Genomic DNA, 25,016 nt, shown 5'->3' on the forward strand with positions numbered 1-25,016 from the left:
GGGTATCTACGAGAACGCCTTCTGCCACCAGTAGCCTCTCACCGACCAGTACGCTCCCATAGAGAGGGGCTCCTCAGGGTGCCGTCGGCTAAACAATGTCAACTGGCGGCCCCCAGGGGGAAAGCCTTCTCTGTGGGGGCACCCGCCATCTGGAACGAGCTCCCCCCCCCCGGAGATACGGAGGATCCCGGACCTGCGCGCTTTCCGCAGCAAAAACATTTCTTTTCCAGCAGGCCGGCCTCGCCTAACCTCTCTTTTAAACTGTTTTTTAAAACTTTTAAAATTTTTAAATTTTAAATTTGTCTTATGAATTTGGGGTGTTTTAAATTTCGTTTTCCGGGCCAATTAATTAATTGTATTTTAATGGTTTTTTAACATTTCTATTATATGTATTTTATTTGGCTGTTCACCACCCTGAGTCCTTCAGGAGTAGGGCAGTATACAAATAAAAAAATAAAAAAATAAAAATAAAAATGGGAGACTTTTCATCTAGCTGTATACTATGGCAATGTTTAGGACCACAATCTATAACAACATCAGCATCAACACTGATCTTCATACAGGCAAACCACACAAGTGATGTTTGTGCAATTGAGATTTATTTGTTTTTATTTCACAAAGTTTTTCCCACACCAAGGACAGGAAACTATTCTGCTACAGAAATCAAGCCATATATTATATCTACTGCCACCACCACCACCAAGCGCTGAATAGACTGGATCATTGGATGTTCTTGAGCACAACAATCTTGTTCATGTTGTAGATATGAAGAATGCTGTTGGACTTTTCCAGCATATTCAGATATTTCCATCTATTCCGTTATTCCAGCTTTGGACTCTCTTTTGTTTCAGGTTGAAATGAAGTGAGAGAAGGGGAAACAATTACTAAATGAAATGAAAAGAGTGATTATAGGAGGAGTGATTATAGGAGGAGAGCTGTGTTGTGGTCACCAAGATACACAAAAAATCTGCCAGAACTGTAAATCAAGTTTGGTCTCCATGAAAGATTTCCTGGGGTCCACAGGTATATTGATAGACACAAATGAGAAATTATGGACCATATTTTTCAGAGTATAAGACACATTTTTCTCCCCCCTAAAAGTGGGTGGAAATGTCTGTGCGTCTTATACAGAGAATGTTGCTGAAGCCCCACCCACTCTCTGGCCCCCATCCTTCGGCTATTTTCAGATTCTGCGCGTCACATTTCTGGCCTCCGAACACTCCATTTTAGACCCATTCTAGGCTGTGGGGATCGCCATAGCACATCACCTCCAATCGCCAACTCCATGCATCACATTTTTGGTCTCCGCACATCATGTTTTCGGCCTCCATGTGTCGCATTTTTGGCTGGTTCCAGTGGCAGCAACCCCCGCCATCTGGAACAGGCCAAAAACATGATGTGCAGAGACCAAAAACAGGGCATGCAGAGCAGTGGTGGGTTCCAAGCGGCGTTACCACCAGTTCTCTTCGTGCACACGCTTTACGAACCGGGCCAAACCGGGCCGAACTGGGAGCAACCCACCACTGGTGCGGAGGCCAAACATGTGATGCGCAGAGGTCTAAAATGCAACGCGCAGAGGCGGTGATCCCCGCAGCCTGGAACAGGTCTAAAACAGAGTGTGCAGAGGCAAAAAATGATGCACAAAGGCCAAAAACACAATGCGCGGAGGCAGCGATGGGCTGTGGCGATCCCCGCAGCCTGGAACAGCTGATTGATGGTATTCCAGAAGGCCAATCCAACTGCCAATCAGCTGGTTGTGCTAAATCGGGTTGCGATAACATGCTGAAGCTGACCAGGCTGTTTGGTGTTTGCTGCAAAGACTCTAGCTAGATAAATACCGATGGATGCTGATAGGCAGAGGCAGAATTTTTTTTCTTGTTTTCCTCCACAAAAGCTAATGTGCATCTTATACTCTGGAGCATTTTATACTCCAAAAAATATGGTATGGTGTGTGAGGATGTCATGATATGCATGGCATCACAATCCCCATTTTTCCTCTCCCCATGGACACCCACTTTGGAGGACTGGCATGTCCCAAAAGCTCATGTTGGCTCTTAAAATGATACTTTCTAATGGAGAAGAAAAGGGGGAGAAATTATTGTTTGGAACCTTAGAAGTGATACCGTTCTGTCAACCCCTTAAACATTGCACTTTTTTTTCCCCCTGTAGATAGGACTTACCTATTTTCTCGAGTTCGGGTTTTCCTGGGAGAAAAAAAAAATACACATGTGAGTTCTTTACTATTTTTCCTTTCTTGTAAATAATAAGGACATTGTCTCAGTGTTTGGATGAGAGTCACACAAAGGCCATCTTCACACAACTTGCTTCACCACATCACTAATACTAGTTAGTGCTAATTCCAGCAGCTGCATTTTCACCTCATAGTGTCTTTAACTAGAATAGAATAACAGAGTTGGAAGGAACCTTGGAGGTCTTCTAGTCCAACCCCCTGCTTAGGCAGTAAACTCTACACCACTTCAGGCAAATGGTTATCCAATATCTTCATAAAAACTTCCAGTGTTGGAGCATTCGCAACCTCTGGAGGCAAGTTGTTCCACTGATTAATTATTCTAACTGTCAGGAAATTTCTCCTTAGTTTTAGTTGCTTCTCTCCTTGATTAGTCTTCACCCATTGCTTCTTGTTCTACCCTCAAGTGCTTTGGAGAATAGCTTGACTCCCTCTTCTTTGTGGCAGCCCCTGAGATATTGGAACACCACTCTCATGTCTCCCCTAGTCCTTCTTTTCATGTCCTTCTAGACATACCCAGTTCCTGCAACCATTCTTCATATGTTTTAGCCTCCAGTCCCCTAATCATCTTTGTTGCTCTTCTCTGCACTCTTTCAACATATACTCCTAGTCATTCTTTCACTTTGGTTAGATTCTCTGTAGCTTCATTTGTTGCCCAAAACTGGTTTAACATATGGCTCAATACACTGTGTAAATAGATAATATTCCATTCATTAAGTGTGGAGGCCATGATGTGGGTAGAACAAATGTGTGCCCAAACACACATTTCCTGTGTTTGGCAATTGCTGCTTAACGAATCTGGCTGGTCAACCTTATTTTTAAAGTCTATTCAGGTTTCTGACAAGATTGTTGGGATGGCTTACATAATACGAGCACACTAGAGAACAGATGGGCAACTGGTGGCATTCCAGATATGGAACTCTCATCAACCTCTAAGAATATGGTCAGTAATCAGGAGAGTGAGTGATCTAAGGCACTTTGGAAAGTTTTTTATTATTATTACAATAAGGGACATATTTTGGGAACAAAAGAAATCCCAGGTTGGAGAACAATTTTAGATTGGATTGGATTGGATTGGATTGGATTGGATTGGATTCGATTCGATTCGATTAGAATTCTTTATTGGCCAAGTGTGATTGGACACACAAGGAATTTGTCTTTGGTGCATATGCTCTCAGTGTACATAAAAAGATACATTCGTCAAGAATCATAAGGTACAGCACTTAATGATAGTCATGGGATACAAATAAACAATCAAATCATACTAGGAAACAATCAATATTAATCGTAAGGATACAAGTAACAAAGTTACAGTCATGCAGTCATAAATGGGAGGAGATGGGTGATAGGAAATATGAGAAGACTAATAGTAATAGTAATAGTAATAGTAATAGTAATAGTAATAGTAATGTAGCTTTAGTGAATAGTTTGACAGTGTTGAGGGAATTATTTGTTTAGTAGACTGATGGCTTTTGGGAAAAAAACTGTTCTTGTGTCTAGTTGTTCTGGTGTATAGTGCTCTATAGCATCATTTTGAGGGTAGGAGTTGAAACAATTTATGTCCAGGATGTGAGGGGGCCTGTAAGTATTTTTACAGCCCTCTTTTTGATACTCATTATTTTTTGGTACTCATTACACCTCTTGGAATTAATAATGAGTATCGAGGTACCACTATACTCCATGCTTCCAGCAGCACTTGACACCTCTGAGAGAGTAGGCTGCCTAGAAAAGGCCAACACTTGTGCTGCTGTTGGCCTGCCCCTTTAAGCCCTCTCTCCAGCCAGCACAGCAGCCCTGGCTATAAAAGCTATATGGAGAGACAGCTAAAGGTGGAGCTAAAAAAGAGCACTAAAAAAGGAACATTTTGAAGGCTTCTGAGTCTGCAAAGGTAAGTAGAACAGCGAGGGGGGGGGAATCCGCTCTGCCACGTGATTCAGATTAGCTAGAAAGCAGGAAATCCGATGATTCCAGGTAATATAAATTGCACATCACAGCTGATCATCGCCCAGCTGATCATCGGAAATACCGGTTCACCCAAACCGGTAGCATTTTTTTACTACCAGTTTGCCCTAACTGGTCCAAACCGGTAGCATTTGATGCCTGATGCCCTGATGCCATCACTACCATCTTTGGCATTATATATATAAATTCATTCATGATCCAGGCCAAATGAAGATCTGTGTTCTTTGGCACAAAGCAAAGTGAAAGAAGCCAAAAACATGCACATCTATTAAACTGTTATTGGAAAGGCAGGTAAAAACAGGGCAAAACGTTGGGCCTGCCTGCTACTGTTTATGCTCAGAGATGTTTTTTGGTGAAGGAGGAAGAAGGATGAAAGGGATACTTCTTCAGGTGGAAGAAGAATATGAAGAAAGAAATGGCAGAAAATAAATAAAAGCTACTTACTGGAAGTCCAGCTCCACCACCTCCATTCATTCCCTAAAAGGAAACAAAAAGGAAAGGTTCTACTCTTTTATTACAACAACCATGACTTTTCCAACCATGCCATCCAGCGGTGAAACGGTCTGAAGTCTGCTACCATTTCTGTGAGTATATCTGAGGGGTACCCGTGCAGCACTAAAAAAGGAACATTTTGAAGCCTTCCGAGTCGGCAAAGGTAAGTAGAACAGCAGGGGGGGGGGAATCCGCTGTGCCACGCAATTTAGATTAGCTAGAAAACAGAAAATCCAACGATTCCAGGTAATATAAATTGTGTCTCACAGTTTATTGTGCCCAGCTGAGCATCGGAAATACAGGTTCCCCTGAACCGGTTCGAACCATCACTACCATCTTTAGCATTAGATAGATAGATAGATAGATAGATAGATAGATAGATAGATAGATAGATAGATACAGTGTTTTCCCAAAAATAAGACCCTGTCTTATATTTTTTTGAACCCTGAAATAAGCGCTTGGCCTTATTGCCATGCACTCAAAAACCCAATTGGGCTTATTATCAGTGGCTGTCTTATTTTGAGGGATGAAAGGGTTACGTTTTCAAGTGGAAGAAGAATATGAAGAAAGGAATGGCAGAAAATAAATAAGTATTTTTACAGCCCTCTTTTTGATACTCATTATTTTTTGGTACTCATTACACCTCTTGGAATTAATAATGAGTATCGAGGTACCACTATACTCCATGCTTCCAGCAGCACTTGACACCTCTGAGAGAGTAGGCTGCCTAGAAAAGGCCAACACTTGTGCTGCTGTTGGCCTGCCCCTTTAAGCCCTCTCTCCAGCCAGCACAGCAGCCCTGGCTATAAAAGCTATATGGAGAGACAGCTAAAGGTGGAGCTATTGTTCTGGGTGAGAAGGAAGGAGGTATGAGTTGGGTATGGAAACAAAGCAGTCTGAAGCAGATGGAAAGAAGTATTGTTCTCCAGTAGTAGGACTAGCAAGGAGTAGTAGTTGGAGGAGCAATAGTAGCAGTGGGGAAGAGTGGAGAGTGTGGCTGAACAGTAATATTAATTAGTGTGAATGTGGATAGGGACGCGTATTGTTGTGTTTTGGAGCCTACTGACTTAGGTACACTTAAAAGAACCTGTGACAACCTCCCTCCCTCAAAGTCACCGTCTGAAAAAAAAAAATCCAAATTCTTTATCGTAGACTGAGAGGTTAGATCCGTGATGGTGAACCTATGGCAGACATGCCACAGGTGGCACGCAGAGTCCTCTCTGTGGACCTGTGAGCTGTCGCCCGGCTCAGCCTCACCACGCATGTGCGTGGAGTGCATGTGGGATGTGAGGGGTCTGTAAATATTTTCACTTCAAATTGGCAGCTAGATCTATTTTTAGAAGGTCAATTATTGGAAATGAAGGTAAAAATGGCCCAGATGCTTTGGCCCTGATTTTCTGGTTATTCTCTGGCCATTATAACATCTTTTGGAAAAAGAAAAAAGAAGGATAAAAGAGGTACCTGTTGAGGCAGGAAAGAATATGAAGAAAGGAATGGCGGAAAATAAATAAAAGCTACTTACTGGAAATCCACCTCCACCACCTGCGTTCATTCCCTAAAAGGAAACAAAAAGGAAAGGTTCTACTCTTTTATTACAACAACCATGACTTTTCCAACCTTGCCATCCAGCAGTGAAAACCTCTGAAGTCTGCTACCATTTCTGTGAGTATATCTGAGAGGTGCCCATAGAGCACTAAAAAAGGAACATTTTGAAGGCTTCTGAGTCTGCAAAGGTAAGTAGAACAGCGAGGGGGGGGGAATCCGCTCTGCCACGTGATTCAGATTAGCTAGAAAGCAGGAAATCCGATGATTCCAGGTAATATAAATTGCACATCACAGCTGATCATCGCCCAGCTGATCATCGGAAATACCGGTTCACCCAAACCGGTAGCATTTTTTTACTACCAGTTTGCCCTAACTGGTCCAAACCGGTAGCATTTGATGCCTGATGCCCTGATGCCATCACTACCATCTTTGGCATTATATATATAAATTCATTCATGATCCAGGCCAAATGAAGATCTGTGTTCTTTGGCACAAAGCAAAGTGAAAGAAGCCAAAAACATGCACATCTATTAAACTGTTATTGGAAAGGCAGGTAAAAACAGGGCAAAACGTTGGGCCTGCCTGCTACTGTTTATGCTCAGAGATGTTTTTTGGTGAAGGAGGAAGAAGGATGAAAGGGATACTTCTTCAGGTGGAAGAAGAATATGAAGAAAGAAATGGCAGAAAATAAATAAAAGCTACTTACTGGAAGTCCAGCTCCACCACCTCCATTCATTCCCTAAAAGGAAACAAAAAGGAAAGGTTCTACTCTTTTATTACAACAACCATGACTTTTCCAACCATGCCATCCAGCGGTGAAACGGTCTGAAGTCTGCTACCATTTCTGTGAGTATATCTGAGGGGTACCCGTGCAGCACTAAAAAAGGAACATTTTGAAGCCTTCCGAGTCGGCAAAGGTAAGTAGAACAGCAGGGGGGGGGAATCCGCTGTGCCACGCAATTTAGATTAGCTAGAAAACAGAAAATCCAACGATTCCAGGTAATATAAATTGTGTCTCACAGCTTATTGTGCCCAGCTGAGCATCAGAAATACAGGTTCCCCTGAACCGGTTCGAACCATCACTACCATCTTTAGCATTAGATAGATAGATAGATAGATAGATAGATAGATAGATAGATAGATAGATAGATAGATAGATACAGTGTTTTCCCAAAAATAAGACCCTGTCTTATATTTTTTTGAACCCTGAAATAAGCGCTTGGCCTTATTGCCATGCACTCAAAAACCCAATTGGGCTTATTATCAGTGGCTGTCTTAATTTGAGGGATGAAAGGGTTACGTTTTCAAGTGGAAGAAGAATATGAAGAAAGGAATGGCAGAAAATAAATAAGTATTTTTACAGCCCTCTTTTTGATACTCATTATTTTTTGGTACTCATTACACCTCTTGGAATTAATAATGAGTATCGAGGTACCACTATACTCCATGCTTCCAGCAGCACTTGACACCTCTGAGAGAGTAGGCTGCCTAGAAAAGGCCAACACTTGTGCTGCTGTTGGCCTGCCCCTTTAAGCCCTCTCTCCAGCCAGCACAGCAGCCCTGGCTATAAAAGCTATATGGAGAGACAGCTAAAGGTGGAGCTATTGTTCTGGGTGAGAAGGAAGGAGGTATGAGTTGGGTATGGAAACAAAGCAGTCTGAAGCAGATGGAAAGAAGTATTGTTCTCCAGTAGTAGGACTAGCAAGGAGTAGTAGTTGGAGGAGCAATAGTAGCAGTGGGGAAGAGTGGAGAGTGTGGCTGAACAGTAATATTAATTAGTGTGAATGTGGATAGGGACGCGTATTGTTGTGTTTTGGAGCCTACTGACTTAGGTACACTTAAAAGAACCTGTGACAACCTCCCTCCCTCAAAGTCACCGTCTGAAAAAAAAAATCCAAATTCTTTATCGTAGACTGAGAGGTTAGATCCGTGATGGCGAACCTATGGCAGACATGCCACAGGTGGCACGCAGAGTCCTCTCTGTGGGCCTGTGAGCTGTCGCCCGGTTCAGCCTCACCACGCATGTGCGTGGAGCGCATGTGGGATGTGAGGGGTCTGTAAATATTTTCACTTCAAATTGGCAGCTAGATCTATTTTTAGAAGGTCAATTATTGGAAATGAAGGTAAAAATGGCCCAGATGCTTTGGTCCTGATTTTCTGGTTATTCTCTGGCCATTATAACATCTTTTGGAAGAAGAAAAAAGAAGGATAAAAGAGGTACCTGTTGAGGCAGGAAAGAATATGAAGAAAGGAATGGCGGAAAATAAATAAAAGCTACTTACTGGAAATCCACCTCCACCACCTGCGTTCATTCCCTAAAAGGAAACAAAAAGGAAAGGTTCTACTCTTTTATTACAACAACCATGACTTTTCCAACCTTGCCATCCAGCAGTGAAAACCTCTGAAGTCTGCTACCATTTCTGTGAGTCTGCCTGAGGCGTGCCCTTGCAGCACTACGAAAAGAACATTTTGAAGGCTTCTGAGTCTGCAAAGGTAAGTAGAACAGCGAGGGGGGGGGAATCCGCTCTGCCACGTGATTCAGATTAGCTAGAAAGCAGGAAATCCGATGATTCCAGGTAATATAAATTGCACATCACAGCTGATCATCGCCCAGCTGATCATCGGAAATACCGGTTCACCCAAACCGGTAGCATTTTTTTACTACCAGTTTGCCCTAACTGGTCCAAACCGGTAGCTTTTGATGCCTGATGCCCTGATGCCATCACTACCATCTTTGGCATTATATATATAAATTCATTCATGATCCAGGCCAAATGAAGATCTGTGTTCTTTGGCACAAAGCAAAGTGAAAGAAGCCAAAAACATGCACATCTATTAAACTGTTATTGGAAAGGCAGGTAAAAACAGGGCAAAACGTTGGGCCTGCCTGCTACTGTTTATGCTCAGAGATGTTTTTTGGTGAAGGAGGAAGAAGGATGAAAGGGATACTTCTTCAGGTGGAAGAAGAATATGAAGAAAGAAATGGCAGAAAATAAATAAAAGCTACTTACTGGAAGTCCAGCTCCACCACCTCCATTCATTCCCTAAAAGGAAACAAAAAGGAAAGGTTCTACTCTTTTATTACAACAACCATGACTTTTCCAACCATGCCATCCAGCGGTGAAACGGTCTGAAGTCTGCTACCATTTCTGTGAGTATATCTGAGGGGTACCCGTGCAGCACTAAAAAAGGAACATTTTGAAGCCTTCCAAGTCGGCAAAGGTAAGTAGAACAGCAGGAGGGGGGAATCCGCTGTGCCACGCAATTTAGATTAGCTAGAAAACAGAAAATCCAACGATTCCAGGTAATATAAATTGTGTCTCACAGCTTATTGTGCCCAGCTGAGCATCAGAAATACAGGTTCCCCTGAACCGGTTCGAACCATCACTACCATCTTTAGCATTAGATAGATAGATAGATAGATAGATAGATAGATAGATAGATAGATAGATAGATAGATAGATAGATACAGTGTTTTCCCAAAAATAAGTCCCTGTCTTATATTTTTTTGAACCCTGAAATAAGCGCTTGGCCTTATTGCCATGCACTCAAAAACCCAATTGGGCTTATTATCAGTGGCTGTCTTATTTTGAGGGATGAAAGGGTTACGTTTTCAAGTGTAAGAAGAATATGAAGAAAGAAATGGCAGAAAATAAATAAAAGCTACTTACTGGAAATCCACCTCCAGCACCTGCGTTCATTCCCTAAAAGGAAACAAAAAGGAAAGGTTCTACTCTTTTATTACAACAACCATGACTTTTCCAACCTTGCCATCCAGCAGTGAAAACCTCTGAAGTCTGCTACCATTTCTGTGAGTATATCTGAGGGGTACCTGTGCAGCACTAAAAAGGAACATTTTGAAGCCTTCTGAGTCGGCAAAGGTAAGTAGAACAGCGAGGGGGGGGAATCCGCTCTGCCACGCGATTCAGATTAGCTAGAAAGCAGAAAATCCAGCGATTCCAGGTAATATAAATTGCGTCTCACAGCTTATTGTGCCCAGCTGAGCATCGGAAATACAGGTTCCCCTGAACCGGTTCGAACCATCACTACCATCTTTGGCATTAGATAGATAGATATAGATATAGATATAGATATAGATATAGATATAGATATAGATATAGATATAGATATAGATATAGATATAGATATAGATATAGATATAGATAACCATGTTTTCCCGAAAATAAGATCCTGTCTTATATTTTTTTTGAACCCTGAAATAAGCATTTGGCCTTATTGCCATACGCTCAAAAACCCGATTGGGTTTATTATCAGGGGATGTCTTATTTCGGGGGATGAAAAGGATACTTCTTCAGGTGGAAGAAGAATATGAAGAAAGGAATGCCAGAAAATAAATAAAAGCTACTTACTGGAAATCCACCTCCACCACCTGCGTTCACTCCCTAAAAGGAAACAAAAAGGAAAGGTTCTACTCTTTTATTACAACAACCATGACTTTTACAACCATGCCATCCAGCGGTGAAACGGTCTGAAGTCTGCTACCATTTCTGTGAGTCTGCCTGAGGCGTGCCCTTGCAGCACTACGAAAAGAACATTTTGAACCCTCCGAGTCTTCAAAGGTAAGTAGAGATAGATAGATAGATAGATAGATAGATAGATAGATAGATAGATAGATACCGTGTTTTCCCAAAAATAAGACCCTGTCTTATATTTTTTTTGAACCCTGAAATAAGCGCTTGGCCTTATTGCCATGCACTCAAAAACCCAATTGGGCTTATTATCAGGGGCTGTCTTATTTTGAGGGATGAAAGGGTTACGTTTTCAAGTGGAAGAAGAATATGAAGAAAGGAATGGCAGAAAATAAATAAAAGCTACTTACTGGAAATCCACCTCCACCACCTCCGTTCATTCCCTAAAAGGAAACGAAAAGGAAAGGTTCTACTCTTTTATTACAACAACCATGACTTTTCCAACCATGCCATCCAGCGGTGAAACGGTCTGAAGTCTGCTACCATTTCTGTGAGTATATCTGAGGGGTACCCGTGCAGCACTAAAAAGGAACATTTTGAAGGCTTCCGAGTCTGCAAAGGTAAGTAGAACAGCGAGGGGGGGGAATCCGCTCTGCCACATGATTTAGATTAGCTAGAAAGCAGGAAATCCAACGATTTCAGGTAATATAAATTGTGTCTCACAGCTGATTGTTGCCCAGCTGAGCATCGGAAATATCGGTTCACCTGAACCGGTCCGAACCATCACTACCATCTTTGGCATTAGAGAAAGAGAGAGAGAGGGAGGGAGAGGGAGAGTTAGAGGGAGAGGGAGAGGGAGGAAGAGAGAGAGAGAGAGAGAGAGAGAGACAGACAGACATATAGATATAGATATAGATATAGATATAGATATAGATATAGATATAGATATAGATATAGTTATAGTTATAGATATAGATATAGATATAGATATAGATATAGATATAGATATAGATATAGATATAGATATAGATATAGATATAGATATAGATACCATGTTTTCCCAAAAATAAGATCCTGTCTTATATTTTTTTGAACTTTGAAATAAGCATTTGGCCTTATTGCCATGCGCTCAAAAACCCGATTGGGTTTATTATCAGGGGATGTTTTATTTTGGGGGAAGAAAAGGATACTTCTTCAGGTGGAAGAAGAATATGAAGAAAGGAATGGCAGAAAATAAATAAAAGCTACTTACTAGAAATCCACCTCCACCTCCAGCTGAGCATCGGAAATACCGGTTTGGCAAAACCCGTAGCATTTTTTACTACCAGTTTGCCTGAACTGGTCCAAACCGGTAGCATTTGATGCCTGATGCCCTGATGCCATCACTACCATTTTTGGCATTATATATATAAATTCATTCATGATCCAGGCCAAAAGAAGACCTTTGTTCTTTGGCACAAAGCAAAGTGAAAGAAGCCAAAAAGATGCACATTTATTAAATTTTATTGGCCTTCCGAGTCTGCAAGTAGAAGAGTGAGGTGGGGGGAATCCGCTATGCTACGCGATTTAGATTAGCTAGAAAGCAGGAACTCCAATAATTCCAACTAATGTAAATTGCCTGTCACAGCTAATTGTTGCCCAGCTGAGCATCGGAAATATCGGTTCAGCATCACTGCCAGTATGTGTGTGTGTGTGTGTCTGTTTGTGTCTGTGTGTGCATGTATGTATATACATACATACATACATACATACATACATACATAAATACATATATACCGTGTTTCCCCGAAAATAAGACTTTTATATTTTTTTTCAACCCCAAAATAGGTGCTTGGTCTTCTTTTCAGAGAGGTCTTATTATTTTGGGGCGAGTGGAGCAAGATGGGGTTCCTCTTGCTGTCTTACCTTACTTCCAGCTCTGTCTCCTAACCATAACCAAAGGAAATGGCGGGGACCAGCTGTGCATGCGTTTAAATATTTTCAGGGAGGGTTTATTTTAAGGGTGTGGATTATTTTAGTGCATGCGTTCAAAAGCCCGATTGGGCTTATTTTCAGGGGATATCTTATTTTTTGGGAAATCAGAAATGCTTTTTGGTAAAGGAGGAAGAAGGATGAAAGGGATACTTTTTCAGGTAGAAGGAGAATTATGAAGATTTATGAAGAAAGGAATGGCAGAAAATAAATAAAAGCTACTTACCCTTCTTCTACTATTACCACCGTCCGATTTCTAAAAGAGAAACAAAAAGGAACTATTCTATTCTGATATGATTACAACCATAACATCTCCAGCCATGCCATCACGTTTGGTATCTTATTTATAAATTTAATCATTATTAAATTTCTTTAAATCCACACAGAATGAGAAACACCAAAAGGATATTGATGTATTAAGCCAGGGGTGTCAAATTCAAGGCCTGTGGGCCGGATGCGGCCCATGGGGTGCTTCGATCTGGGCCCCAGGGGCAAAAGGCATGATATGAAAAATGAAGTGAAAATTACAGACCAATCTCATTATGTTGTGTCACCTGCAAAGTCATGGAATCAATCATAAACCAATCCATTACCTAATTTCTAATTTCTAACAAGCAGTTTGGTTTCAGGAAAAAATTGTCCTGTAATCTACAATTCCTACACTGCAGAAACATTTGGACTACACAACTCAACCAGAGTAAAGCAATAGACACAATTTACATAGACTTCTGCAAAGCCTTTGATTCAGTTGTGCACAACAAACTACAGTTAAAACTACGCTCTTATGGCATTTCCAGATCACTGCACAAATAGCTGCATTTCTGTCAAACTGGCAACAAGTAGTCAAAATAAGGAGTGTCCTATCAAACCCTGCACCAGTTAACAGCGGTGTCCCCCAGGGCAGCATTCCAGGACCCACTCTCTTTCTACTTTACATTAACTTTGTGATCATATTATAAGCAACTGTGTCCTCTTTGCTGATGATGTAAACATATTTAACACCTCCGACAATACTGCTGCCCTACAAAGCAACCTTGACTATGTGTCAGAATGGTCAAACAATTGGCAACTTCAAATCTCAACCAACAAATGCTCTGTCTTACACATTGGCAACAAAAACCAGAACACCAAATACAAGCTGGGCGGATACGACCTTGTAGACGACTCTCACTCTGTCAAGGACCTGGGAGTACTCATTTCAAAAGATCTAAGCCCCAGAGTTCAGCATTGCCAAAAATGTGACAACTAAAACTACGTCGCCTAGGGTCTGACCTAAGCTTAGTACACAAAATTGTCTGCTACAACATCCTACCTGTCAATGACTACTTCAGCTTCAACCGCAATAATACACAGGCAAATAATAGATACAAACTCAAAGTAAAACACTCCAAACTTGCTTGCAGAAAATATGACTTCAGCAACAGAGTGGTCAATGCCTGGAATGCACTACCTGATTCTGTTGTTCCATCCTCAAAGCCCCAAAACTTTAACCTTAAACTGTCTAATATGGGTCTCAACCCATTCCTAAGTGGTCTGTAAGGGGGAGTACATAAGAGGACCAGTGTGCCTACAGTTCCTGTCCTACAGTTCACATTTATTGGTACTCATTAATTATGTTTATACTTATACCTGTTTATACTTAGATGTTTATATGTTATGTTTATACTTATACTTGTTTCCTCATACATGCTTGACAAACTAAAAAAAAAGTAGTTCAAAAGACAGTGGCAGAAGCAGATTTACAAACTTCTAATTGTATCCATGTGTCATCACTGCTATGCAACCTATATTGACATATGACTATCTATCATATGATAGTCCCAAAATCTACTGGAGATATGTGTCAGCATTCTGATGCTGCCATAAAAAGGAGGAGACGAGGCTTGACTTTTCACCTACTTATTTTCTCTGTAGATAATATCCCCTAGGAGATGGGATGAGAGGGGGGAACATTCCTGTGGGGTGAGGTCAGAAGCTGGGGATACTGACTTGGAAGATGGCCAATGAGAAGATGAGAATTGGGGAACGGAAAGGGAAGGGTTTGGGGGTCAGAGGGTTAGTATCGGCTACGACGAAGTCGGGGCCAGATCTGTTGTACTCAATAAATGGATTATTTCAGCAAAGATTAATTGTTTGGGAGTGCAATTTATTTGAGATGACATCGAAACCTGACAATATGATTGCATGGGGTAAGATGCATGAAAATGCGGTTCAACCCTGTGCTCCAGTGAGACAAGGGGCATCAGCACAGCCTGAGGATACAAAACTTATGATAAGCTTGCTATGGTTTCATCTCATAAATCATGAAATTCTTTCTTGATCATACAACTCATCATACCTCAGCAGAAATCATGAATGAAATTATAGAATTATAGGGCTTAAAGAGAATTGGAGACGTGGTTAGAGTGCAGTACTACAGGCTACTTCTGCTGACTGCTGGCTGTCTGCAATTTGGCAGTTTGATTCTCAACAGGCTCAAGATTGACTCACCCTTCCATCCTTCCAAGGTGGGTAAAATGAGGACCCAGATTGTTGGGGCAATAGGCTGACTCTGTAAAACCACTTAGAGAGGGCGGTAAAGCATTTTAAAGTGGTATATAACTCTAAGTGCAATTGCTATTACTATTTTCCAAGGTTGCTTTCAGAAGTTTTGGATACTTCATCACTTGAAGTTTTAAGAAGAGACTGGACAGCCACTTGTCTGAAATCGTATAGGATTGGGGATGGGGTTAGAATTTATCTCTGTGTTGTGGCTCCATTGCCTGAGCCTGGGCTATCGACAGATGCAGACTCTGAGAGTGAGGGGGAGGAGTTGGCAAGGCCTCCTTCTCCAGGACCCTCCTCTCTGGCAATGCCTCCAGAGGACGCCGAAGGCCAAACAATAGGCTCAGAGCCAAGCACGTCCACACAGCCACAGGTGGACAGTGACAAGGAAGATAAGTGCTGGCTGAACCCTCAACAGAGGCGCAGGGAGGAGCATGCACAGCAGAGGGGAAGGCATGCCAGAGATTAGCTGAGTCACTGGACCACACCCCACAGGGTATAAATGTGGGTGTGGTGGCCGGTTCAGTTTGTGACGAGAAAAACTGGAAATAATCCATGATCTCTGCGTTACTGGACTTTGCCTGCTTTATCGGACTGCATTTGGATTAATCTTTGTTTTGTGTGAGTAAAGTCTGAATTGGCAGCTAGCCACTGGGTTGCTGCCAGCTTTATCATCAAAGTGTTTTGTCGTGTGGTTTATTAACTCCGAGCCATCTGTGGGGGTGTGTGCATGGTATGGGGACAGAACACTCTGCTTGAACCCACATGATGGCTTTCACCAACCAGGCATGTCAATGATCTAATTGAAAGGTGACTGCACTGATAGCATTGAGGTCCCCGTCCATTTCATTGGCTTCAACAGAATTGAACTATTCCCAGATAACTGGTCGAAACCTTCCCCCAGATATCTCACATGGACCTTCACCATGCTTGGGTTCCAATTGGGAACAGATACAAGCCATTTTATTCATCAGGTGAGCTTATGCTCTGGGGACTTTAGAGATGCTTTTGGTGTAGGTGCAAGAAAGAATAAATGTGTCCTTGTTCAGATGGAAGAATATTCAGAATAGCACAAAATAAAACAAAAGCTACTTACCATCCTTCCACCGCTACCACCACCACCACCCTAAAAGGGAAACAAAAGGAAACTATTGTCATAGCACTCATGAATTCTGGACCCATGGATAAGCTGACTCTGAATTTTTTAAACAAAATTCCATGAAAATATGAAAAGATATTATTACAACATTTTCTTGTGCGAAGTTAAAAGAATCATTAAACTTTACGTACCACTAATACCCCACAAAACCAGAAAAAATAAACTACCAATAACAATAAGGAAATTACAATCCAGAAAAAAATCTCTTTGGTGAAAAAACAAAACAAACTACATAGCTAACTTCAAAAACCACTACAAAAACTTATGCCAACAAATAAAGACTGAATGCAATTATCACATCAAGCAAGAAGAAAGCCTTCTACTCACAAAATCCACCCATGCCTTCTATAATTTTGTAAACAACAAACTTAAAGACTCGAGATCCATCCCACCGCTAAAAGGACCAAACAATGAAGATTGTATTGATGAAATTGTTAAAGCCAATCACTTTAACACGTTCTTCAGCTCATTCTTTGTAAACAGCAACAACACATACCCAATATTTCCCAGTCATACTACAGACAATTACAACAATTACGGTGATCTTATACATATTGATTTTACAGAAGACAATGTTGAAAAGGCACTACGCAATCTAAAACCATCTCTATCTATTGTACCTGATGGACCAAGTGCATACTTCTTAAAAAAACTTTCCACTGCAATTGCAGAACCTCTAAGCATAATTTTTGAAAAATCTTTCAATACCAGCACCTTGCCCTACCAATGGTCACTAGCCAGGGTCATCCCTATCTTCAAAAAGGGAGACCCTAGCCTAGTTGAAAATTACAGACCAATCTCTTTATGTTGCATCACCTGCAAAGTCATGGAATCAATCATTAACCAATCTATTACCCTCCACCTAGAGACAAACAACCTACTTTCTAACAAATAATTTGGTTTCAGAAAAAAATTATCCTGTAATCTACAACTACTACATTGCAAAAATATACGGACTACACATTTCGATCAGGGCAAAGCAATAGATGCAGTTTACATAGACTTTTGTAAAGCTTTTGATTCAGTGGTACACGACAAATTACTTCTAAAACTAAAATCCTGTGGCATTTCTGGACTCCTACATAAATGGATAGCTGCCTTCCTGTCAAACGGACAACAAGTGGTCAAAATAGGAACCACTCTATCAAATCCTGTACATGTTAATAGCAGTGTTCCCCAAGGCAGTGTTTTAGGTCCAACACGCTTCATACTTTGTGACCTTTGTGATCATATTAAAAGCAACTGTGTTTTCTTCGCTGATGATGTTAAATTATTTAACACCACCGACAATGCAACTACCCTTCAAAAAGACCTTGACTATGTGTCAGATTGGTCTAACAAGTGGCAACTTCAAATCTCAAACAACAGATGCTTTGTCTTGCCCATTGGCAAAAAAAATCAAAACATTAAATACAAATTAGATGGACATGACCTTGTAGATGACCCTTACTCTGTCAAGGTCCTTGGAGAACTCATTTCTAAAGATCTAAGTGCCCAAGGCCACTGTAACAACATTGCCAAAAAGACATTAAGAATTGTTAACCTAATCTTGCATAGCTTCTTCTCTGGTAATGTTGTACTACTAACTAGAGCATACAAAACATTTGCTAGACCAATTCTTGAATACAGTTCATCTGTCTGGAACCCACACTGCATATCGGATATAAATACAATCAAGAGAGTCCCGAGATATTTTACAAGAAGAGTCCTCCATTCCTCTAACCGCAATAAAATACCTTATGCCACCAGACTCCAAATTTTGGGCTTAGCCAACTCAGAACTACGCCAACTTCAGTCTAAGCTAAGCATAGTACATAAAATTATCTACCACAATGTCCTTCCTGTCAATGACTACTTCAGCTTCAACCACAACAATACACAAGCAAATAATAGATACAAACTCAAGGTAAACCATTCCAAACTCAACTGCAGAAAATATGACTTCAGTAACAGAGTGGTCAATGCCTGGAATGCACTACCTGACTCTGTAGTTTCTTCCCCAAACTCCCCAAACTTTAACCTTAAACTGTCTACTGTTGACCTCACCCCATTCCTAAGAGGTCTGTAAGGGGCATGCATAAGTACATATTCCTTTTTACTTACTCTTTTCATGTATTCAAATTATGTTTATACTTTTACCTTTTATCTTATATATGTTTGACAAATAAACTTATGAATATGAATATCTAAACAAGGAAGCTCAGAGAACATTAAGGACCCATCATGTCAACCCTGAGCTACAAATATTCTCCTTTATTGGATATCTTTGTAATTCTGTTGTGCATCTATAAGAAGATCCTCTTGTGAATTAGACAAGAATAACTCTCAGCTTCTCTCTCTTTCCAGGCTTTAAACATGTCTTTCCAAGCTCCATTTCAACCTAATTCTCCAAGGTCATGTCTAGCGCTCTCCACAAATTCAACCCTTCAACATTCATTTCAGTACCCAACCCCTATTAGAATTCCTCCTGGAATATTGATAGATTCTTCAGAGGATTGAGCCTCTAGAGGTGGTTTTCATGCAAAAATGATGTTACACCTAATTTCATAATCATCTAATTTATGAACAATTCAGACTGCAACAAAGACACATCATTGTGCACAAGTCATCATTTGTCATATTCCCCGTGTTCCCAACCATGGTTCAGATCTAAATCCCCCCTCCCTTAGCTGCTTAGTCTCAGGAGGAATTTTCACCCCAATGTGGCACTAGATCTATTTTTAAGGAAGTTATTTGTTTATTTATTTGTTTATTTATTTTTATTTATTTATTTGGCTTTCATCAACCAGGAGGGTCAATGAGCTAATTGACAGATGACTGCACTGATAGCATTGAGTACCCTGTTCATTTCATTGGGTCTAACACAGGGGTGAAATGCTACCGGTTCGTAATGGTTCAGATGAACCGGTAGTGGCGGTGGTGGGTGGTTCAGAGAACTGGTAGCGGCATCAGCATGAGGCTTCGCACACCTGCCCAGACATTGTTACTTCCTGGTTTTCACTAGGAAGTAACCTGTTTTTTACCCTATGCACATACGCAGAAGGGTTTGCACATGTGCAGAGGATCCAAGCGTGCACGGAGGGATCGGTAGGAAAGGTAAGTAGATTTTACCCCTGGTCTAACAGGATTGAACTGGTAACTGATCAAGATCTTCCCCTGGACATCTCACATGGACATTCACCATGCTTGGGTTCCAACTGGGAGCAAATGTAATCAATTTTGTTCATCAGGTGAGCTTATGCTCTGGGGACGTTAGAGATGCTTTTGGTGTAGGTGGAAAGGAGATAAACGGGGTGCTTGTTCAGATGGGAGAATATTCAGAATAGCACACAATAAACCAAAAGCTACTTACGAACATTCCACCCTAAAAGGGAAACAAAAGGAAACTATTGTCATAGCACTCATGACTTCTCCAACCACATCATCATTGCCATCTTTAGTTTAATATATATGAATTCCTTCATTGCCCAGATATAAAATGTGTTCTTTCACACAACATTCAGTAATAGGGATGCAGATATATTAAATGTTTTGAAAGAGAAAAATATTTCCCTTTTCAATATTGTTCCATATTCTCACAACCACAATATGGAACTGTTTTTTGTGACCCAGTTACGGGCTGGGTCTGTCTGGGGTAATGCAACCGCATCCAAAATTAAGATTGTTGAAGTCCCAGATATTGCAACTTTTTTAGAAATCTACAGGGGATATTCTGGAATTAAGGAGAAATTTCCTAACAATGAGAACAAATAACCAACTTTTCCAGGGTTGTCTTCAAGAGTTTTGGGTACTTCAACACTGGAGGTTTTAAGAAGAGACTGAACAACCAATTGTCTGAAATGGTATAGGACAGTGATGGCTCCCTTTCCATTTCATTGGGTCCAACAGGATCAAACTGTACCCATATAACTGGTCAAGATCTTCCCCCAGACAGCGCACATGGACCTGCACCATGCTTGGATTCCAACTAGGAACTAATGTAATCAACTTTGTTCATCAGGTGAGCTTATGCTCTGGGGACTTTAGAGATGCTTTTGGTGTAGGTGGAAGAAAGATAAATGGGGTGCTTGTTCAGATGGAAGAATATTCAGAATAGCACAAAATCAAACAAAAGCTACTTACCGGCTTTGCACCTCCTCCTCCACCACCCATCATTCCACCCTAAAAAGGAAACAAAAGAAAACTATTGTCATAGCACTCATGACTTTTCCAATCAACTCATCTTTGCCATCTTTAGAGTAATATATATGAATTCCTTCATTGCCCTGATATAATATGCGTTCTTTCACACAACATTCAGTAATAGGGACCAAAGACATGCAGACATATTAAATGTTTTGAAAGAGAAAAATATTTCCCTTTTCAATATTGTTCCACATTCTCACAACCACAATATGGAACTTTTTTGGGGGGGGGGTGACTTTTTTTATCGCAGTCATTAAGCAAAACTTTCCCCTATTGACTTTGCTTGTTGCTGACTGGCTGGGAAAGTTGCAAGTCATGATCACATAACCATAACCATCACTAAAGAAAGGATTACCTGTATGCTTGTATCAAACAGATGTCCAAATATAGATGGATAGAATATCTCTCTCCTCTAATAACTTCACATTTCTCTTTTCCATGCAAGTGAAGTGATCAGCATATTATTGGCCAGATAGTAATGAAAACTAACGTAACTCTTTTCATCCCCAAAGTCTCCTTCAGTTTCTTTCTGAAAAGAAAGAACCTGACGTAACCTGGACCCATGCCGTGTGGGGTTTTAAAGGTAATACCCAACTCCTTGAATTGCACCAGGAAGACTTCTGGTTAACACTGCGGCATTTTTCAGACACAGAGGAATGAGTTTCCATGTTTCCTGTGCTGAATTCTTTCTGTTTGTCGGCTCTGGAGGGAGCCAAAGCTGCCCTGTAGGGGCGGTGAAGCAAAGAGGGGCACCCTGTGAGGTTGAGGAGAGTCGTAGCTCTCCTGTCCGGCCCGTGGTTCTTTTTCCCTCTCAGCCATGGCAAGAAGAGGCAGCTAAAGATGGCTGCTACAAAGCTGGGACAACAGATGAACATCTAAGACTGGTGCTGGAGCGAAGTAGGTGAACAGTGACTGGAACTGGGGGAGAGGATTTTCCTTTTGCTTTAAATTTAACCCCAAGGAACAATTTAGAACTATTTGGCCACAATTATCTGTTTAAGCTGCATTTGAGCACTCTGAGTAATTGCCAGACTGGAAGTGAAGGGTGTAGGAGAGAAAATAATAAACTTTGAAATATATGGAAAATTGGACTCTTAAGCTGGGAAGATGTGGTACTGGGAAGGCATTTTAGAATCCTGGAATCTTTTACTTAGAAAAGTTATTCTAATTTTATAATTCTCCTATGAGTAAAAGAATGCTGAAATTGTTGCAATATTGAAATTTAACCTTAGAGTGCCATCTGCTGCTGAAAGGGGAAATAGCAGGTCTGAAAATAACTTTAAACTACCCTACGTTTACTGGAGACCCAAATATGAAAATCAGGAGGTTTTTTAACTAAAGGGACCCCTGAATCTTATGTTAGAAGATTGAACTTGTAAAGGAGATGCAAAAAGGCTTTTGACAACCTCTGGCATTACTTAAATATAATTGACTGTTAACCTATGGGACAGAAAGAACTGGGACTAGTATATTTCTTGAAGGGCAACTTCAAGACTGAATAAATAGTTTTTGGACTGTTGGACAAAAGTTGGATTCTTTCAAATAAAATAAGATGCTTTTTAAGGAAGAAATGAATGGAATTTTGAAGGAGATGGCTTTACTTTTTCAAAATACAAAAGACATCATGGAGAAAGGATTTAAGGAAGTCATGGAAAAAATGGAAAGAAGCATACGAGGGATGATGAGTAAAGATCAAGATGCCTAGGAAAGGGAGGAGTCAACAGAAGAAATGAAGGAAGAAGAAGACAAGGAGGAGACAACAATGGAAATAACAGTGATTGATGAATTAAACCAGGGGAAAAATGTATTAAGAGAGTTGGAAGATACCTTTGTAAGGGTGATAGGGGCTCGGGTAGAAATCTTGGAAATTAGGCAGTGGAAGAGGGTAGAGGTGGGAGAAATACCTAGATTGAATAGTCAAGAAGCAGTTATAGACAGAGATAAAGATCCTACAGAGGAATGTGGGAGGCAAATTAAAAAAAACCATAGCAACTAAAGTATCGAAGCGAGCAAGAGATGATGGATCGATGATTTCTTTTCTTTGTCGTTGCTCTGCTCTGCTTTTGCTTTTCTCTCGCTCTTTTCTTTTCTTTTCAGGTAGGTGCCATGATGAGAAGTTAGGTAGGATAGAAAGAAAATGTTTTTTAGTTAAAGGTGACATGACTAAAAGTTAGAATAAGTGATAGAAATAAGAGAAGGGAAATGTTAGGGTAGACACTGTAATATAATAAAATAAAAGTAACAATAAGAGAAAACAAGGAATAATTGAACATTGATAGATTGCAACTTATTATAGTTGTGTATCATTATTAGAAATACATAAGTTGATTGAATATAATAACCATGACTAATTTTACTAGGTTTATTTGTACTAGAATGTATGACACTCAGGTGTCACACTGTTCATGCATTGATGTAATATGTTTGTAAAAAAATAAAAAAAATAAAGAACTTTTTTAAAAAAGTGAATTGCACCAGGAAGCAAACCAGCAGCCAGTGCAGTTCATGAAGCAGTGGTGTAAAATGGCACATTCTAGGGGTCCCAAGAATGGCTATGCTGTTGCACTCTGCATCAGTTGTTGCTTCTGAAAGCTTACGTTTAACACCATGTAGAGTGCATTGCAGTAGGTCAAATGTGAGATGACCAGGGCTTGAGTGACCACAGCAATTCCTGATTAGGGATAAAAGCAACTGGCCATAACACAAAGTTGTACAAAGGCTCTCCTAGCCCATGACTGCCACCTGCTCTTCAATCAGGAGTCACAAGTGCAGGAGAACCCCAAGTCATGGCTTGGGTCTCTCTGGGGTAGTACAATCCCATCCAAAATTAAGGTTGTTGAAGTCCCAGATATTGCAATTCCATCCATACAAAGCCATTTGTCTGGGCAGGGTTCAATTGAAACCATCCAGCCCCTCAAAGCCTCCAGACACTGTGGGAGGGCAGCAGCACCATCACTTGGATCACCAGAGGTGGAGATATAAAGTTGAGCATAACCACATACTGATGATACCTCAACCCATGGTGGTGAATGGTCTCACCCAACAGCTTCATTACTTGTTCAAAAGAAGTAGAAAGAGTACTGAGCCCTGCGGCATGCCATAAAACAGTGGTTGTGGGCTGGGTCACTAACTCCCTATCAACACCGATTAGAGCCAAACTTGGAGAAAGGAGCCAAACCAGTGCAATAGTGCTCAGCCCTGAACCCTGTAGCTGGCCCAAAATGATACTGTGGTTGATGGTATTGAAGGCTGATGAGAGGTTAAGGAGAAAAAGGATAGTTGCATTATTCTGAGTGTCACCAACCTGGGGCTCCAGAGCCACATGCGGCTCTTTGGGCCCTCTGCTGTGGCTCCCTGTCAGGTGATCCTACCACTGGCTGGCCCCGCCCCTTGCTCTCCCCTCCCAGTCCCTCCTTGCCTGGCCTGAAAAGATAAGGACGATGACGGGAAATGGAGAAGTGGCCGGGGCAGAGACAGAGAGATACAGAAAGAGTGGGAGAGAGAGAGGCAGAGAGAGGGGGGAGAGAGGGAGAGGGGGGAGGGAGGGAGAGAGAGATGTCAAAAGGGTTTTGAGGTTCCCGGTGCTTTTCAACAACCGGTTCTCTGCCCTGATGACCAGTTGGGTAGGCGTGGCTAGGGGGTCATGTGACTGATGGAAATGAGTGACGTTGCGTTGGCCTCTCCCACCCAGGTTTTGTGGCTTCCGGTATTTTCTTTTCTGTGGAAAATGGGTCCAAATGGCTCTTTAATGGCCTCCTTAAAAGCCCCCAGAACTGTCCCCTCCTGCAGTGAAGAATTCACCTCTGCTTGAACCCACCTAAAAGTCATCATCCTGGTGGCTTTCACCAACCAGGAGGGTCAATGATCTAATCGACAGATGACTGCGCTGAGAGCCTTGAGTACCCTGTTCATTTCATTGGGTCTAACACAGGGGTGAAATGCTACCTGTTCGCAGTGGTTCGGACGAACCTGTAGCGGCGGTGGTGGGTGGTTCAGAGAACTGGTAGCGGCATCAGCATGAGGCTTCGCACACCTGCCCAGACATTGTTACTTCCTGGTTTTCACTAGGAAGTAACCTGTTTTTTACCCTCTGCACATGCGCAGAAGGGTTTGCACATGTGCAGAGGATCCAAGCGTGCACGGAGGGACCGGTAGGAAAGGTAAGTAGATTTTACCCCTGGTCTAACAGGATTGAACTGGTAACTGATCAAGATCTTCCCCTGGACATCTCACATGGACATTCACCATGCTTGGGTTCCAACTGGGAGCAAATGTAATCAATTTTGTTCATCAGGTGAGCTTATGCTCTGGGGACGTTAGAGATGCTTTTGGTGTAGGTGGAAAGGAGATAAACGGGGTGCTTGTTCAGATGGGAGAATATTCAGAATAGCACAAAATAAACCAAAAGCTACTTACCAACAGATTACTCTAAAAGGGAAACAAAAGGAAACTAATGTCATAACACTCTTGACTTCTCCAA

At 41.3% G+C, this 25,016-nt stretch overlaps 1 protein-coding gene across 13 annotated transcripts; it reads right to left on the reverse strand.

Moving 5' to 3' along the window:
* Positions 1–580: 580 nt before the first annotated feature.
* On the reverse strand, positions 581–24,993 carry LOC117669265 (uncharacterized). Of its 13 annotated transcripts, none has more exons than XM_087876462.1 (15): positions 24,953–24,993; positions 20,474–20,512; positions 19,704–19,715; positions 16,289–16,318; positions 12,875–12,904; positions 11,088–11,120; positions 10,618–10,650; positions 9,919–9,951; positions 9,259–9,291; positions 8,530–8,562; positions 6,954–6,986; positions 6,225–6,257; positions 4,655–4,687; positions 2,181–2,204; positions 581–884 (listed from the first exon to the last, which is right to left on the reverse strand). In XM_087876462.1, exons 2-14 carry the CDS (start codon positions 20,504–20,506, stop codon positions 2,181–2,183), a joined length of 393 nt encoding a protein of 130 aa, XP_087732588.1. In that variant the 5' UTR covers positions 20,507–20,512; positions 24,953–24,993; the 3' UTR covers positions 581–884. The 13 variants fall into 13 exon arrangements, with proteins under 13 accessions (XP_087732588.1, XP_087732587.1, XP_087732586.1 ...); XM_087876461.1 differs by having other exon boundaries at positions 581–839; positions 10,618–10,646; positions 11,084–11,120; positions 24,953–24,990; XM_087876460.1 differs by having other exon boundaries at positions 581–839; positions 24,953–24,989.
* Between the last annotated feature and the right edge of the window lie 23 nt (positions 24,994–25,016).

Source organism: Pantherophis guttatus, chromosome 10, assembly GCF_059756535.1.
Source record: "Pantherophis guttatus breed Tessera chromosome 10, ASM5975653v1, whole genome shotgun sequence".
In the NCBI taxonomy this organism is placed as follows: Eukaryota; Metazoa; Chordata; class Lepidosauria; order Squamata; family Colubridae; genus Pantherophis; species Pantherophis guttatus.